At 44.7% G+C, this 17,771-nt stretch overlaps 1 protein-coding gene across 2 annotated transcripts in view; it reads right to left on the bottom strand.

Moving 5' to 3' along the window:
• NEURL1 (neuralized E3 ubiquitin protein ligase 1) overlaps positions 1 to 17,771 on the bottom strand; it is a 79,363-nt gene that overhangs the window by 50,456 nt on the left and 11,136 nt on the right. Inside the window, exon 1 of one of the 2 annotated variants that reach the window (XM_025467096.3) lies at positions 5,121 to 5,321. The exons of the other annotated variant lie outside the window; for it this stretch is intronic. Coding sequence (XP_025322881.1) covers positions 5,121 to 5,187 — 67 coding nt within the window. The 5' untranslated portion in view covers positions 5,188 to 5,321. Of the gene's footprint in view, positions 1 to 5,120; positions 5,322 to 17,771 lie in introns of those variants that run through there. 2 annotated transcript variants of the gene reach the window in all.

The following is a 17,771-nucleotide window of genomic DNA, read 5'->3' as shown; positions in this document are numbered from 1 at the left end:
ACTAAAAGTGCTGGGAGAAAACATAAGGGAAAAGCTTGACATTGGTCTTGACAATGATTTTTTTGGCTGTGATTCCAAAAGCACAGGCAAATAAAACAAAAATAGACTCGTGGGACTGCATCAAACTAAAAATCTTCTGCCCAGCAAAGGAAGTAATCAACAGAGTGAAGAGATAACCTACAGAATGGGAGAAAATATTTGCAAACCATGTATCTGATAAGGGGTTAACATCTAAAATATATAAGAAACTCAAACAACTCAGGCACCTGGGTGGCTCAGTGGTTGAGCATCTATCTGCCTTTGGCTCAGGTGTGATCGTGGGGTTCTGGGATCAAGTCCCCACATCAGGCTCCTCTCAGGGAGCCTGCTTCTCCCTCTGTCTGTCTCTGCCTCTCTCTCTGTGTGTCTCTCATGAATAAATAAATAAAATCTTAAAAAAAGAGAAAGAAACTCAACCCAATAGCCAAAACAAACAAACAAAAAACCCAAATACCTTGATTTAAGAAAATGAGCAAAGAACCTGAATCATCATTTTTCCAAAGAAGGTATACAAATGGCCAACAGGAATATGAAGAGGTATTCAACATCATTAATCATCAGGGAACTGCAAATAAAAACCAAAACAAGATATCCCCTCACACCTGTCAGATGGCTATTATCAAAAAGACAAGAGATAACAACCGCCAGCAAGAACATGGGAAAAAGGGAACCATTGAACAATGCTGGAGACAATGTACATTATGTTTTTAAAAAAATACAGAGCTTCCACAAAAAATTAAAAATAGAACTACCAAGATCCAGCAGTCCCACTTCAGAGTATATATCCAAGGGAAATAAAATCACTATATCGGGCAGCCCGGATGGCTCAGCAGTTTAGCAACACCTTCAGTCCAGGGCGTGATCCTGGACCTGGGATCGAGTCCCGCGTCGGGCTCCCTGCATGGAGCCTGCTTCTCCCTCTGCCTGTGTCTCTGCCTCTCTCTCTCTCTCTCTCTCTCTCTCCCTGTGTCTCTCATGAATAAATAAATAAAATCTTTTTTAAAAAATAAAATAAAATCAACTATATCAAAGAGATATTTGCACTCCTATATTCGTGGTAGCACTATTCATAAAAGTCAAGATATAGAAACAATATGAGTGTCCATTTACAGATGAATGGATAAAGAAAATGTGGCATATATACAAAATGAAATACTATTCAGCCTTAAAAAGGAAGGAAATTCTGCCATTTGGGACAAGGATAAAACTAGAGGACATTATGTGAAGTAAAATAAGCCACACAGAAAAAGGCAAGTTCTGCATGATTTTACTTACATCTAAAATCTAAAAAACTCAGGCCTGGTGGCTCAGTGGGTGAGTGTCTGCCTTTAGCTCAGGTCGTGATCCCAGGATCCTGGGATTGAGTCCTGCATTGGGCTCCCCACAGGGGAGCCTGCTTCTCCCTCTGCCTGTATTTCTGCCTCTCTCTGTGTCTCTCATGAATAAAAAATAAAATCTTTTAAAAAGTAAAATAAAATGTAAAAAACTCAAATTCATAAAAGCAGAGAGCAGAATGGTAGTTGTCAGGGGCTGAGGGGTGGAAGAAATGGAGAGATGTTGGTTAAAGGGTGTATTACTCGCAATAATTTAAGCAATAAATTGTTTTTAAAGCATCCGTTGCTCAGGGTGGTAGTAGAATTTAAAATGGTAATAAAGGGACACCTGGGTGGCTCAGTTAGTTAAGCTTCTGACTCTTGATCTTAGTTCAGATCTTGATCTCAGGGTCATGAGTTTTAAGCCCCACACAGTGCCCACGCTAAGCATGGAGTCTACTTAAAAATAAATAAAAAATAAAATGGTGACCAAAATGATGCAGCATGATGTCTAAGGCAGGGCATCCAAAATCACGCTCATGCTCTGATCTCTATGGAGGGGAACCAGACCTACCCAGACTCCAGACGCATGAGAGTTAGAGCCCTCACGCTGACTCCCAGGGGCTCCCAGTAAGGGTAGTAAGTTCAGCATTTATTTGAATTTCACCCATTGTCATTATGCACTATTGTACACCTAGCCCTGTCCTGGGCACTGATGGGAAAAATTAAGGAAATTAAGCACCAGGCACAACCACTGGTCATTATATATCAAGAATCTCATTCATTCCTCAATACAGCTTGACAAAGCTGGGAGTTGACTCTGTTGATCACCCTCTTTTGGGACAGGGCAGGGACATAAAGGTTCTTTTTTTTTTTTTTTTTTTTTTTTTTTTTTAATTTTAGGGATGCCTGGGTGGCTCAGCGATTGAGCATCTGCCTTTGGCTCAGGTCATGATCCCAGGGTCCTAGGATTGCGTCCCCGGGAAGCCTGCTTCACCCCCTGCCTGTGTCTCTGTGTCTCTCATGAATAAATAAATAATTTTTTAAATACAATAAATTTTAAAAGCTTAAAATATAAAAACACTACATGCTTATTTTTAAAAACAAATAAAACCGTGCCAATTAGCATGGAGTAAAAATAAAAGCATCCCATTCTCCCACACCACTCCATCCCCAGCCCACCCCGCACTGGTAACAGCTGGGTGGGCATCCATTCAGCCTCAGTCTGTATTTATACAAAGAAAATACGGATGGCTGATGAACAGATGCATGGATAGACAGATAGCAAGTTATCAAACCGCAAAACAGAGTTGTTCCTCCAGACATCTGCATTGCTCACTCTTTCACCTCCTTCTGGTCATTTTCAAATGCCATCAGGCTTTCTCTGGCCAACTTATTTAAAGTGTAAACATCACCAGACTCTCCACCCATAATCTCTATCCATGCCACACCCCATGATTTATTTCTCTCCAGAGCACTTATCACCATCTGACATCCCATATGTCATCTTTTTTTCCTTTCTTTCTTTCTTTTTTTTTTTTTTTTTTTTGGTCTGTCTCTCCCTATACTCATAAGAATGTAACTCCATGAGATAGCAAATTTATTCACTGCTATATCCTAATGTCTAGAACAGCACCTGGCACATAGTAGGCACTAAATAAATATTAGTTGGAAGGAAGGAAGGAAAGGTTAGAAGGGAAGGAGAGAAGGAAGGGGAGAGAAAGGAAAAATATAATACTCTAAACACAAATGGGATTATATTATGCACACTAGGCATGCCATGCAATTTGCTTTTTTTCTCAAAACAATGCAATAAACATTTTTTTTTGCAATAAACATTTTTAATAATAGTACCTCCTAATATTAAATGTTGCAAAGTCATCCTGTGTATAGAAGTGCCATTGTGGACTTACTGCACTCCCTCCTTCTTAAAAGCTGGTATGAACAGTAAGTGGGGAGAGAGCAATAATGAAGTGCCTCCCCAATGCACTTGACAAAAAGCTTTCCCAGATTTTCAGTCTATGAAATCAACTGGTCATGAATCAGAGCATGCATAGTTACCCTCAAGAGACGAAACAGCCCCAGTAAAAGAGACGTGACTGGAGGTGTTAACAAACCTAAAGAAAAGAGGTGTTCACTGGATGCCAAGGATTCAGGGAAAAGGGGATATCCCTGAAGCAAACTGTAGAGGGGCCCATGGGAGCACAACCAGGGAGATGAAGCCATAGGCTGGCCCAGGTGTTGGTGAAGTGGTCTGGGCAGAGTTCAGGGCTCAAGCACACCAAATCCTCAGACTGTAGCCTCAACTCCCCAGCCAGATGCCAGGTTTGCCCAGCACTCAAGTAGCTTCCTGCAGGGGGAGAAAATGGCAAGTAGTTGACACACTGTCCAGTTCTTCTGACAGCAGATTTCTCACTGCAAAGTAGTAAATTGACCTCTGAGTTGATTCATGAGTTTTTATGGGCTTGATTAGATGAGCCAGGAGCCCCCTAGTCCTATCAATGCAGACAAGACACCCTGGAGATGGAATTTGGGGACAGCTCAGCCAAGGGCCAGACACTAGGCAGGGGAGTACTCCTATTAGGCTGAACCCTGTCCCAGTGCTCACTATCTTCAAACTTCTAGTTATGAACAAGAAGTGCCTACCATTTACTTTTTACTATGGACCAGGTCCTGAGCCACCCCAATTAATTCACACAATGACCCTGTGAAGTGGGAACTAGGATGCTTGCTTACCAATAAAGAAACTAAGGTTTGGAAGATCAAGGGACTTGCCTGAGGTCAAAACCCAAGAACCAAGATTTGAGCCCAGATCTGACTGACTCCCAGTGAAGTATTTCACAATGGATGGTTCATAGATCTCTCACATCAGTATCACCTGAGAATCTTGCTTAAAAAAGCATACCCCAGAAGCCCAACCCCAGACTGACTAAGTCAGATTATCTAGAGGTAGGCTCCAGGAACTCATATTTTTACAATCTACAGGCCATCCATAGGGTCATTAAGGTCTGAGAACTACTTTGTTATGCCATATCACAAACTCTAAATTCTATTCCCATGGTCTCCATCAGCTTCTCTAGCCCACCACCCTTACTCCTCGTCTGACTCCACAGTTTTGTTCTGTCCACCCTGAGATCCTTTATTCACCTTCAAAGTTTAAGTGGCACCCACTGCCAACAACACATTGCTGCCATGATTTCCCCAATGAGTTCTGAGCTCATGAAGCTGCTGACCCAAAAGTCTCCTCCAGAATGCCTCAGTGCTCCTCTGGCATCCCCAAAACTCAACCCACCAGCTTCGGCTCCAATCTTCTCCTGCCTAGGGTCTCGATGGAATCACCATCCTCCTAGCCATCTGAAAACCTGGGCACCATCTTGGATACTCCCCTCTCCCTTACCACCCCCACCAACTGTTTATTAGTGCTAAATGTGTCTCAAAATGTGTCCCTTCCTCTCTTTCACCAAAACTGCAGTTCAGGCCTAGGCATCCCTCCCATCATAACTAGCCTGCCTGCTCCTATCCTGTCCCTCTTAGATCCACCCTTCACAAGGCAGCTAAGCTGATCTACCCAAAAAAGTAAATCTAAAGCCTTCAGTGGCTTCTCACGGCCTAGAGATTTCCAGTGTGGAAGCTGCTCTTTACACCATCTCCATTCACTTTAATGCTGAGTTTAATGTTTTCACTAGGGTGTGGTTTGCTCTTGGCAATGAGATGATCTTTTGTAAATGAGCGCCTCACCAACCATCTAGAAGCAGACATTCAACGTACCTTTATACACAGCCTTGGATACCAGTACTTGCGTTACTGCTAAAAGAGCAGTGAATGGAATGTTCATAGTAAACAATGCAATGTCTTCTGCCCTGATTTCCCTAGCACCAGGGCCTTCTAGTTAGGATTTCTCAGGCCTGTGCTTTCTAACATCTTTCTTTCCTTTTTCAGACCCAGGGATTCCTACACTGGTCAGTTACAGCTTCCTACGTCCCAGCTGTGTGATCTCTGTGAAAAGAATAAGTGAATAAATGAGAAGTTCTTTTTAAAGGCTGTTAAATGGGGGAACTCCCTCTAGAAAGAATATCTAAATATGCACTTGCTGTTTTTCCAGTAGCGGCCCAGGATGGAGCAAAGGCAGCAGGGCCCCAGGGAGCCCCAAGGCGGGCCAGTGTAAGCTGTGCAGATGAAAGCTGGCGGCCACCATGCTGGCCTGCTTCCTGCCCCTCTCCCACCCTATTTCTTGGGCACTCGGGTAAAGACGTGTTGGGTATATGAGTTCACGTGCTCCTTGCAAAGACCCACCACTGCTCCCTGTAGAGTCCCAGGTTCTGAAGCCTGAGTCCTTAATGAGTAGCCCAGCTACGAAAGCATCAGAGTCAAGACTGAAACTCTAGTTCTGCTTCTACAACTCATGTTCTTGCAGAGGACTCATGAAGGGTCCACAAGCTTCTTTACAAGGAAGGGAAACCTAAGCCCAGAGAGGTATAGTAACCTGCTAGGTGGGCTGGTTCACACAGCCCATCACAGGTAAGAAACACTCCCTGGTCTGGGTTCATCCTAGGCATACCCTGGGGGAGGCACAAAAAAGGCTGAGCCTCTAGGACAAGTGGGTGAAGACCAAGGTCGAAGAAGCCATCTGAGAGCCCTAAGTCACAGCAAGAGCAACAGAATCAGGACCCGAACCAGTTCTCCTGGACTCTCAGCCACCTCTCCTTTCCCTCTTACCGCCCTCTGCCTTCCTCACCCTTCCTCCCCTCTCATGCCCCCAGGCTTCTGCGCTGAGCTGCTAGGCCAGAAGCCTTGGAAGATCCCCAGACTGAAGGCCACTTCCAGCCAGATTCCTCAGTACCCCCTCCTGCCCCACACCCCCACCCGCACAGCTCCTAGGTCAGAGGCATCCTGGCACAGTACAGACACATGAGAGCCAGACAACCAGGAGCCTTCAAGACCTGGCTTTGCCAGCTTGCCCTGGGACTCTGGACAGACCCCTTCTCCTCTCTGAGCCTCAGTTTCTTCCCTGGAACAGGGCAGTACTGGACAATATGACCCCAGGCCCTCTCCATCCCTGGGGTTCTGGGGGACACTAATGCCCTAGGGCCAGGCTCCATGTCACAGACACTCTGGTGACCTTTGGAGGGGCCCCACGGACCACACCCTGAGGAGGGGACCCAGAGGGGCCTCCCCAAAGCCCCTGCTGCCTCCCAGTGAAAATGAATTTCATTCCAAATAAGGGAACTTACAGCAAAGTCCGCGCCATGGCCCAGTTCCGGCTGGTTTATGTTAGCTGGACAAGACTAAACAGACCTTCACATTCTCAGTATTAAGCACTAAAAATGAAAAAACGACTGTTTGTCTCTGGAGCATGGGGCGAGGGAGAGGTCAGTGCTCCCCTGAGGCCCCCTGAGCAGACCTGGGGGGCAGTGCTGGACTCAGAAGGTGGGGGTGTCTGGGAAAGACCATGGTGGGGAGGGTTTCAATGGACAGTAATGTGGGGTGGGTACAGGGCAATAGCAACTAAGAACATGGGGCCTAGGGCCGAGGGGGCAAGGGGGGCTATGTGTCTGCAGAAGTAAGAATGTGAAGGCGGACCAGACAATGGCGATGTGGAGACAGGGAGAGAAAAAGAGAAACGCAGGGAAGGAGTTACAAGGCAAGAAGACCTTAGCAGGCTCCTGACTCCCTGCCCATGACGTGCCATGACCAGGGGGCTGGGAACAAGGGAGAAGGGGAGGGACTCCACCACTTCCTAGACAATACGGCCCCTTGTTCCCAGCTGCCCCATCTGCCTCCTGCAGTGTGGGCACCACAAACCCAAGATAACAATTTAATTATTTACAAAACAGAAAAGCCTGAAGTGGGGCTGCCTTCCTGCTTTCCCACATAGTCCCCACCCCCATACCTGCCTCCTAGCCTGCCCCTGCAGGGCCTGCCCCTCCATCCCTCTATTACCTGGGCCACCTCCTTTTACACAGTGATTTGCTACAGTGGTCCAACAATCCTGCGTGGCAGGCATCACAATAGTGCCCATCCTCGAGGTGAATAAACCAGCCTTGGGGCATGACATGACCTGCCCAGGGTCACCTGTCTGTGGGTGGCAGAGCTAACATCAGTGGTACCCACAGCTTGCAAACCCTATCTTTAGCAAGATAGACCCCACACCTGCAGGCCACAATGTCATTGGCCAGCTTTGCCTTCTTGCCATACGTGGGCAGCTCCATCTGCTCTTCTGCTCTCTGCCCACTCCCAAGGAGAAGGCCCATCCATTATCTTTCCAAACTTCCCCTTCGTTCTTCAAAACAACTCTCTCCTCCTGGAAGCCTTCCCTGACTCTACTCAACCTAGCTGGCCACAAGCACCACAAGTGCTGTAAGGACAGGAGCATGTCTGTCCCCAGAGGCTGGCACGAGGCCTGGCACGTGCAAGGCACCCAGAGAACATCTGTGCCATGAGAGAAGGAATGAATGAACCAACAGTTTCCTATCAGTCTTACCTTCCCTTGTCTTGCCCCAGAGCCTGGCATTCAGAAAATGTCATTTCAACCAAGAAAAGAAAGTGGGCTGTAGCAGCCCTGAGGGCCCATGGAAAAAAGTTCGGCTTCCCTGGAATCAGCCCATTCTTGCCTTCATTTCACCATTCTTGCCTTCATTTCAAAATATCTGTTGAGTGTCTACTGTGTGTTCCAGGCACCAGTGGTAGCAACATAATGGTGAGCACACGGACAGCATTAGACCCTGACAGGTATAATGGCCTGAAGCCTCGTTGGATCAGTGCTATGAGGACAGCACAGGGCTGCAGTGAGGAGGGCACAGAGGCCATCTAACCTAGCCAGGGTGGTCAGGGAAGGCTTCCTGGTAGAAATGATGTCTAAGCTCAGACCTGAAGGTGGAGCCTAATGATAACAACAATAACTAGTATTTATTATGCATTTATTACTAGGCGGGCATCATCTCCAATAAGAAATGGGGCTATGGAAGAGTTAACCCTTTGGCTCCAGGTGGCACAGGCAGCAAAGACAAAATCTGACTCGAGAGCCCATCCCTCAACCACAGGGCCTCTACCCTACCTGCCTTTCCTCCTCCCTCCTCACACCCTAGGTTCCCCCAGATGCCCTTGGGGAACTCCAGAGGCCAATGTCTGGGTTGAGTTTCCTTAGCCCAGTGGGACCCCCAAGCCTCTCAGCCTCCCATATACCTTGGCCAGGCCTAGTCAGTGGAGCTTGGAGGGTCCCTACAGACCCAGACAGAGCACCCCCGACAGCCCTGGGACAGACTTGGTGGTGGAGAAAACTCCCTCACCTTCTCAGGTGCCTGAGTTTCCTGGGACATAAGGAAGGGGCTCTGTCCTAAAGAACATTAGAGAACTTGCCCCTGAGCTGGAAACTCCCTACATGGCCTCACCCTGACAGCTCTGCATCACTCACTGCTATCTCCCATGTGGGGAGAACAGAGGAAGACCTCTGAGACAGGAAGCTCCACCTGCAAGAGGGGTGTATGGAGGATAGGAGGCCATAAGGCAGGCACCCCCATTCAAGGCCCACCTCTGCGACCCTGGGCAAGTGGGTACAAGCATCATTGAGGATGCCCTGGAAACGCCCATCCAACTGGACCTCAGGCTGGTCCTGAAATAGGACCAAGATCACCTCTCCCAGCAATTTCTAGGAGATCTGGGGTAAGATCCAGGAGGGAAGAGAAAGAAGAGCTTCAAGAAGGCTTCCCTCAACTTCTGCTCTCTGAGAGGATCCACATTGGAGTAATAGGAGAGAAAAATGAGAAAGGAGAGTTCAGGTGGTGGCCCTATATAGAAGCAGATGTTTCTCAGTGAGGCGCCAGCCAGGCTGGAAGCAAGAGGACACAACAATCCCCCTGCATCCCAGTCACTCCACAGAGCACAAGGGAAAGAGCCAGGCCACTGCAGATCATGGTTTATGGTATGTCTGCATCCACTGTCTGGGCTATGTGAAAACTGGCCCACTAGGAGGGAAGCTGTGGGCCCAACCGAGCCCAGCTCCCACCCTCCTGAACCACACACCGAGCCCCAGGGACCCAGATTTAACATATCCCACTCATAGTGTGCTCCCTCGCCCCAGGGACCCTCAGCACAAGTTAAGATCCGATTGGCACTAATTGGACCAAGCTGACAGTGCCCAGGGCAGCTGGAGTGCTGTCATCATGGATTTGACTCACCAAGCAATGGCCATCCGTTCCTATGGAGCCCACCATTAAGTGTCATTTTGAAGGATCAAGCAAGCTTGGATGGTGCTTTGTGAGTCAACACCACTGCCCAGCCATGCTTCTAGCAGAGACCTAAAGCTTACAAGTGATTTATCTTCAGTCTCCCATCCAGGAAAGAGATGGAACCCAGGCTTCATGACCATCAGCTCATGAGTCTATTGGCCCATTCCTCTGCTGCTGGTCCCAGAAAGTCTTCTCCAGAAGGGAAAGGGGATTCTAGTTCCTCTCTTCCTCCCAAAGCACAAGACCTCCAGCCTGATAATCAAACCCCAAGCCCAAGAAGAGAACCTCACCCCAATCCTAGAATATCAAGCACCAAAGGGAATGCTTGGCCCCAAGACTCAAAGCTCAACTGCAATCATGAATCCAGGATCCTGAAGTAAAAACTCCCCTCCAGGAATGGAACTCTCACCCCAACAGGAAATCAGACCCCCGAAACAGGCACCTCAATACCAAGCCGGAATCTGGCCTACAGAAATGGCACCTTCACCCCAAATCGAGCCTTGTGCCCTAGGATCTGAATCTTAGCACTAGTAAACCCCCATTTCAGAACAAGCCCTGAATCTTGGGAAACTCTCTTCTCAACAACTGATGTAGGTTCTTCTTATATTTTGTTTCTCTAACATACTCAACTTGGGGACCAGACGAGAAAACCCAAACTCACTCAGTTTCCTTCTCATTTTACAGTGAAGGAATCAGAAGAATCTCATGTAACCAGAGCCCCAGTTTCTAGAAGGGCTGCACTCTGGTGCGGAAACTTCCATGTGAGTGGCATTCTGGTCACTCACAGCCTCATTCCACCTCTCCCTCCATGTCCTTGGCTCCACACCAGGGTCTGGGTGTCTGGCTGGTTTCCTCAACTCCAAAGGATTTGCCAGGCCAGCCCAGGAGATGGAAAACCCCTCTGTATCTCTCAGGCCTAGCTAGGCTATCCCTGCCATGAAAAGAGGAGATTTTCTTACTCATTATTGGTCTGTTTAGATTTTCTGTTTCTTCATGATTCAGTCTTTGTAGGTTGTACGTTTCCACGAATTTATCCATGTCTTCTAGATTGTCCAACTGGTTGACACATTATTGTTCACAGTAGTTTCCTATGATACTTTGTATTTCTGTGGTGTTTGAGTCTTATCTCTTTTTTTTCTTAGTCTAGCTAAAGGCTTGTTAACTTTATCTTTTCAAAAAGCCAACTTTTAGGGGGATCCTTGGGTGGCTCAGCGGTTTAGCACCTGCCTTCGGCCCAGAGCGTGATCCTGGAGTCCCACATTGGGTTCCCTGCATGGAGCCTGCTTCTCCCTCTGCCTGTGTCTCTGCCTCTCTCTCTCTCTGTCTCTGTCTCTGTCTCTCATGAATGAATAAATAAAATATTTATTTTTTAAAGATTTAAATTTTTAAAAAATTTTAAAGATTTTATTTATTCATTCATGAGAGACACACAGAGAGAGAAAGGCAGAGGGAGAAGCAGGCTCCATGCAGGGAGCCTGACGTGGGACTCAATCCCGGGACCCCAGGATCAGGCCCTGGACTGAAGGTGGTGCTAAACTGCTGAGCCACCCAGGCTGCCCTAAAAATCTTAAAAAAAAAAAAAAAATTTTGTTGGTCTTTGCTATTATCATTCACTTATTTCTACTCTGATCTTTGTTATTTTCTTCCTTCTACTAACTTTTGCTTTAGTTTGTTCTTCTTTTTCTAATTCCTTGAGGTGTAAAATTAGGTTGTTTATTTGAGATCTTTCTTTTTTCTTAATGTAAGCACTTATCATTATAAACTACCCTCTTAGAAGTGCTTTTGCTGCATCCTGTAAGTTTTGGTATGTTGTGTTTCCATTTTTGTCTCAAAAGATTTTTTTAATTTCCCTTTGGATTTCTTCTTTAACCAATTGGTTGTTCAGGACTATGTTATTCAACCTACAAATATTTGTAAACTTTCCAATTTCCTCCTATAATTGATTTCTAGTTTCATACCATTGAGGTTGGAAAAGATACTTGATAGTATTTAAATATTCTTCAATATGTTAAGACTTGTTTTGTGGCTAACATACAATCTATCCTAAAGAGTGTTCTGTGTGCATTCTTGAGAAGAATGTTTATTTTGTGGCTGTTTGATGGAATGTTCTGTATAAGTCTGTTAGGTCCATTTGGTCTAAAGCGTAGTTCAAATCCAATGTTTCCTTACTGATTTTCTGTCTGAATGATCTACCTATTGTTGAAAGGGGAGAACTGAAGTCCCCTATTATTATGGGACTGCTATCTATTTCTCCTTTTAGACCTGTTAATATTTGCTTTATATACTTATGGGCTCTGATTTTAAGTACATATATATTTACTATAGTTAGTTTCTCTTGATGAATTGATCCCTTTATCATTATATAATGACCTTGTCTCTTACTACAGTCTTTTACTTAAAGTCTACTTTGTCTTATATAAGTACAACTACCCCTTCCTACTTTCGTTTCCATTTGCCTGGAATATCTTTTGCCATCCCTTCACTTTCAGCTTAGGGGTATCCTTGAAGCTAAACAGTTGGGTAGTTCATTGAGTCTTGAACAACTACTATGGGTTTTTCTATCTATTCAATCATTCTATGTCTTTTGATTGGAGAATTTAGACTATTTATATTTAAGTAATTATTGACAGATAAAGACTTACTACTGCCATTTTGTTTGTTGTTTTCTGGGTATTTTGTAGATCCTTTGCTCCTATTTCTTACTGTCTTCCTTTGTGATTTGATGATTTTCTATAGTGGTATGTTTTCATTCTTTTCTCTAGGGGTGCCTGAGTGGCTCAGTCAGTTAAGCATCTGATTTCTGCTCAGATCATGATCTCAGGGTCTTGAGATCAAGCTCTACATCAGGCACCGCACTGTGGGTAGAGTCTGCTTGGGATTCTCTCCCTCTTCCTCTGCCCCTCCCTTGCTTGTGCGCAAGCACACGCTCTAGCTCTCTAAAAACAAGCCAACATTTTATCACAGTCTATATTAAGCTGATAGCAACTCAACTGTGTTCACATATAAAAGCTCATTTTTACTGCCTCCCAATCATTTTGTTTTTGATATCACAATTTACATCTTTTTATGTTGTAATCCACTAATTATTGAAATTACAACTTTTTAAAAATTTTTATTTATTTATTCATGAGAGACACACACACAGAGAGAGAGAGAGAGAGGCAGAGATACAGGCAGAGGGAGAAGCAGGTTCCCTGCAGGGAGCTCGACTTGGGACTCGATCCCCGGTCTTTAAGGATCACACCCTGGGCTGAAGGTAGGCGCTAAACCTCTGAGCCACCCAGGCTGCCTGAAACTACAACTTTTTAAAGTTCTTTTGTCTTTTAACCTTTATTCTATAGTTGTAAGTGATTTATACACCACCATTAGAATATTAGAGTATCCGAATCTGACTATACATTTACATTTACCAGGAAATTTCATACTCTCATATGTTTTTATGATACTAGTTAGTGTCCTTTCTTTTCAGCTTGAAGAACTCCTTTAGCATTTCCTATAAGGCAGGTTTTAAACTACTTTAGGTTTTGTTTTGTTTTGTTTTGTTTTGTTTTGTTTTTGTATGAGTACGTTTGCATTGCTTAGTCAATTCTGATGGACAGCTTCGCTGGGTAAAGTATTCTTAAATCTGCCAGCAAAGAAAAGTCCAGAACCAGATGGCTTCACTGGTGAATTCTATCAAACATTTACACAAGAATTAATACCAATCCTTCTCAAACTCCCTCCAAAAAAATGAAGAGGAAAGAACCATTCCAAAGTCATTTTATGAGGCCAGCATTACCCTAATACCAAGTCTAGATAAGAATGCTACAAGAAAAGAAAACTACAGGCCAATATCCCTGATGAACACAAATGCAAATACCTTCAAAAGAATATTAGCAAATTGAATTCAACAGCACACTGAAAGTATCATTCACCATGATCACATGGAATTTATCCCTGGGATGCAAGAATGGTATAACATATACAAATCATTAGATATCTTATACCATATTAACAAAATAAAAGATAAGAAATCATATAATCATCTCAACAGATCCATAAAACGCATCTGACAAAATCAACATATTTTCATCATAAACACTCAATAAACACTCAATACGGGATGTACCTCAACATAATAAAGGCCATATATGACAAGTTCATAGCTAACCTCACATTCAATGGTAAAGAGCTGAAAGCTTTTCCTTTAAGATCAGGAACAAGATACGGGTGCCCACTCCTGTCACTTGTATTTAAACAATGCCAGAGGGGCACCTGGGTGGCTCAGTCAGTTGAACATCCAACTTGTGATCCATCTCAGCTCAAATCTTGAGCTCAGGGTCATGAGTTCAAACCCCACAATGGGCTTGAGCTTGGGTATGGAGCCCATTTTAAAACAACAACAACAACAACAAAAATGTAAACTGCCAGAAGTCCTAGCCAGGGCACTTAGGCAAGAAAAAGAAATAAAAGGTATCCAAATAAGAAAGGAAGAAGTAAAACTGTCTCTATTTGCAGATGAGATGATCTTATACATTTAAAAATCTCAAGACACCAAAAAACTGTTAGATTGATAAATTCAGTAAAGTTGCAGGATGTAAAATCAGCATACAAAAGTTCACTGTGTTTCTATATACTTACAACAAACTATCCAAAAAATATTTACAATGACATCAAAAAGTATAAAATACTTAGGGATAAATTTGACCAAGGAAGTGAAAGATTCCATATACCAAAAAATATAAAACACTGATGAAAGAAATTGAAGAAGATACAAATAAGCACAAAGATATCCCATATTCACTGATTCTAATAATTAATATTGCTAAAATGTCCACACTACACAAAGATACTTACAGATTCAATGCAAGCCCTATCAAAATTCCAATGGCATTTTTCATAAAAATGGAAAATACAATCTCAACATTTGTACAGAGCCACAAAAGATGCTGAATAGCTAAAACATGAACAAGAAGGGCAAAGCTAGAGGCATCATGCTTCCTGATTTCAAAGTATATTACAAAGCTATAGTAATCAAAACAGTATGGTATTGGCATAAAGACATACAGAGATCAATAGAATAAAATAATGCATAAATAAATTTATGCATATATGGTTAACTAATTATCAACAAAGATGCCAAGAATACACAATGGGGAAGGATAAATGCTCTTGGGAAAACTGAGTGTCCATAAACAAAAGGATTAAACTGGACCTTTATTTCACATCATATACAAAAATCAACATAAAATGGATTAAAGACTTAAAACGTAAGACCTGAACCTATAAACTCCTGGAAGAAAACATAGGGAAAAGCTTGACATTGGTCTTGACAATGACTTTTGGGTAGGATCCCAAAAACACAGGCAACCAAAGAAAAAATAAACAAGTGAGATCATATCAAACAAAAAAGTAAAAAAAAAAAAAAAAGTTTCTGCACAGCAAAGGAAACAATCAAAATAAAAAGTCAACCTAAGGAATGGGAGGAAATATTTGCAAACCATATTTCTGATAAGGGGTTAACCTCCAAAATATATAATGAACTCTTACAACTCAAAAGCAAGAAAATAATAATAGTAACTCAATTTAAAAACGGGCAAAGGACCTGAAGAGGCATTTTTCCAAAGAAGACATACAAATGGCCAACAGGACATGAAAAGGTACATCACTAAACATCAGGGAAATACAAATTAAAGTCACGATAAAATATCACCCTACACCTGTTAGGATGTTTCTTATCAAAAAGACAAATAACAAATATTGATAAGGATGTGAAAAAAAGAGAACTCCTGTACACTGTTGGTGAGAATGTAAACTGGTACAGCAATTTTTTTAGTAAACCATATGAGGTTCCTCAAAAAATTAAAAGTAGAACTACTAAATGATTCCCACCTCTGGGGATATATCCAGAGGAAATGAAATCTCTGTCTTGAAGAGAGATCTGTACCACCTGTTGCTTCATTTCTCAGCTCATTCTTCCTCATTCTGTTTTACTATATGGCCATCCATCCAGTCCCTCCTGCTTTCCCCTGACAGTTTAATAATTTAATAAGTACTGAGCCCCAGGGTGAGGGTCTAGGGCTTTGATCTCAACTCTGGGAAAACCAGAGCAGCCTTGGCCTGTCCCGGCTGATTTATGGCCACCTTCCATGGTTTATGTGTGTATGCTGGGAGCAAGGAGCCACCTGAGAAAGCCTGGCTAGATCAGGACTGAAGGCTCCTGGCGTGGGGGCCAGCAGAAGCCAGATACACATCACATCACAGGTGCCAGCGCCCTGCCTCTGCCCACCCGGGAGCTACCTGTGACAGGCAGAGGGAATATTAATTATTGATGGTTTTCCAGATGGTAGAGATGGAGTTAAGAACCCAGGGCCAGCCATGCCCACTCACCTGTCTCTCCTCCCAGCTCTAAGACCTCAAAGCTTGGGTGGGATGCAGCACTCAAGGGAACACCCACACACAGGCATACACATCCCTCACCTCCCAAGAGGCCCACCCTCCCTGTGCATCCAAGCCTTTCCAAGCCAGGCCACCTGGTGCTTCACTGACTGCCCTAGAAGTCAGAATCTCCCCAGAGATGTGACCGCACAAGCAGCTCCTCTACATCTCTCTCACCACCTGCAAATCTTCAAACTGAAATCATTCTATTTGCCTCACTGCTCACTGCCCCACGCTGGCAGAAGCCGCACCTGTCTCCTCCCCTGTTCGTCTGTTGCAACCTCCCGCCTGGCCCTGCCCTGGTCCTCTCCTGCCCCAGAATTTTCTAAGACATTTAAGTGATTCTGTTACTGTTCCATTTAAAGCCCTTTAATAGCTCCCCTATGGACAACACACAGCACAGCTGGGACAAGCACTCATCCCCTTCAGCTGTTCCTCTGGGGTTGACTTCTGCAGACTCTGGAGAGCATTATCATCCAACAAGGTCAGAGCCATAAGACCACAATACCACCTGGTCCAGTTCTCCTGTATGACCTAGGCCAAGTCACTTCCCCTCCCTGGGACTGAGAACACCAGACTGGGGCTGAGAAAGGTGATGGGAACAAAATGGTCTCTACAAGATATTGGGTTCTGATGTTCAAAGTCAGGGGCCACCCGCCCTTCCACCAGCCCCACAACACATACACCTGACCACCTGCCAGTTTTCCCTTCTCTGGGAGAATGTGTTCAAAGGAACATTTGCTGGGAAGATCAAGGAAAGAAAAGGAAAGGAAAAGAAAGCAGACATGGAAGAGAAAAAGGGCTCCAGGACCTTTCTATCAATAGGGACAGGTATCTAAACTAAGTAAGGCTGGGCTGGGAGTGCCTCAAGGGCAGACACAATGCCCAGTGTTCATGGCTCAGTGCTTCCTACCCAGAGCCATGTCCAGCACCAAGAGGGCACCAACACATGAAGTAAATAAGCTGGCGCATCCTTGCAGTTTTACTTACTCTGATCAAGGCAGAGGGCCTCCTCCCCTCACTCTCAGAGGCACCTGGATGGATACCCCCATGGGGATGGACACACTCTAGACTGGCCATCCCCTGGGGGCAGATCTGCCTCTCAGTGGATGCTGAGTAGACACTATAGTGAGCCACAGGGGAAAGACAAAGGTGAATGCCAGGAGCATGTGGAATGGCCACCACCCTTATGATAAGACAACACCTACTGGGGCATCTGGGTGGCTCAGTGGTTGAGCATCCACCTTTGGCTCAGGTCATGATTCCGGGGTCCTGGGATCAAGTTCTGCATCAGGCTCCCTGCAGGGAGCCTGCTTCTCACTCTGCCTATGTCTCTGCCTCCTTCTCTGTGTCTCTCATGAATAAATAAAATATATATTTTTTTAAAAAAGACAGCACCCCCTCTTGGCAATATCCTCCTTTTTCCTTGTCCCCTCTCCAACCTCTGGGGCAGCCAAGATGGCATTCTGGGGCAATGGAGGCAAAGAAGGCCACATAGATAAGCCAGCAGATATACTTTCTTTGCCCTCTTCCTTCATTCCAGGAAAGGCCGTCTCTCCTCCTCCTGCTCCAGCACTGCATAGACAGCCTCTGTGACCATGGAAGAGAGGCAAGGCAATGATTTTAATGATTTTCTGCTGAAAGTTCCTTGGCCCAGAGGATCAGGATAACATCTGCCTGGGATCATCCCCCCACCCCCACCCCCCACATTTGGCAGGAGCCAACTCTAAACTCTGTCCTCAAGCCCAGGGGCTTGCACTAGGCCCCCTGCCAGGAA

The sequence above is a fragment of the Canis lupus genome, chromosome 28 (genome assembly GCF_003254725.2).
Source record: "Canis lupus dingo isolate Sandy chromosome 28, ASM325472v2, whole genome shotgun sequence".
NCBI classification, from domain to species: Eukaryota; Metazoa; Chordata; class Mammalia; order Carnivora; family Canidae; genus Canis; species Canis lupus.
Note: the sequence above shows the minus strand (reverse complement) of the source record. Positions and strands in the feature narration are given on the sequence as shown.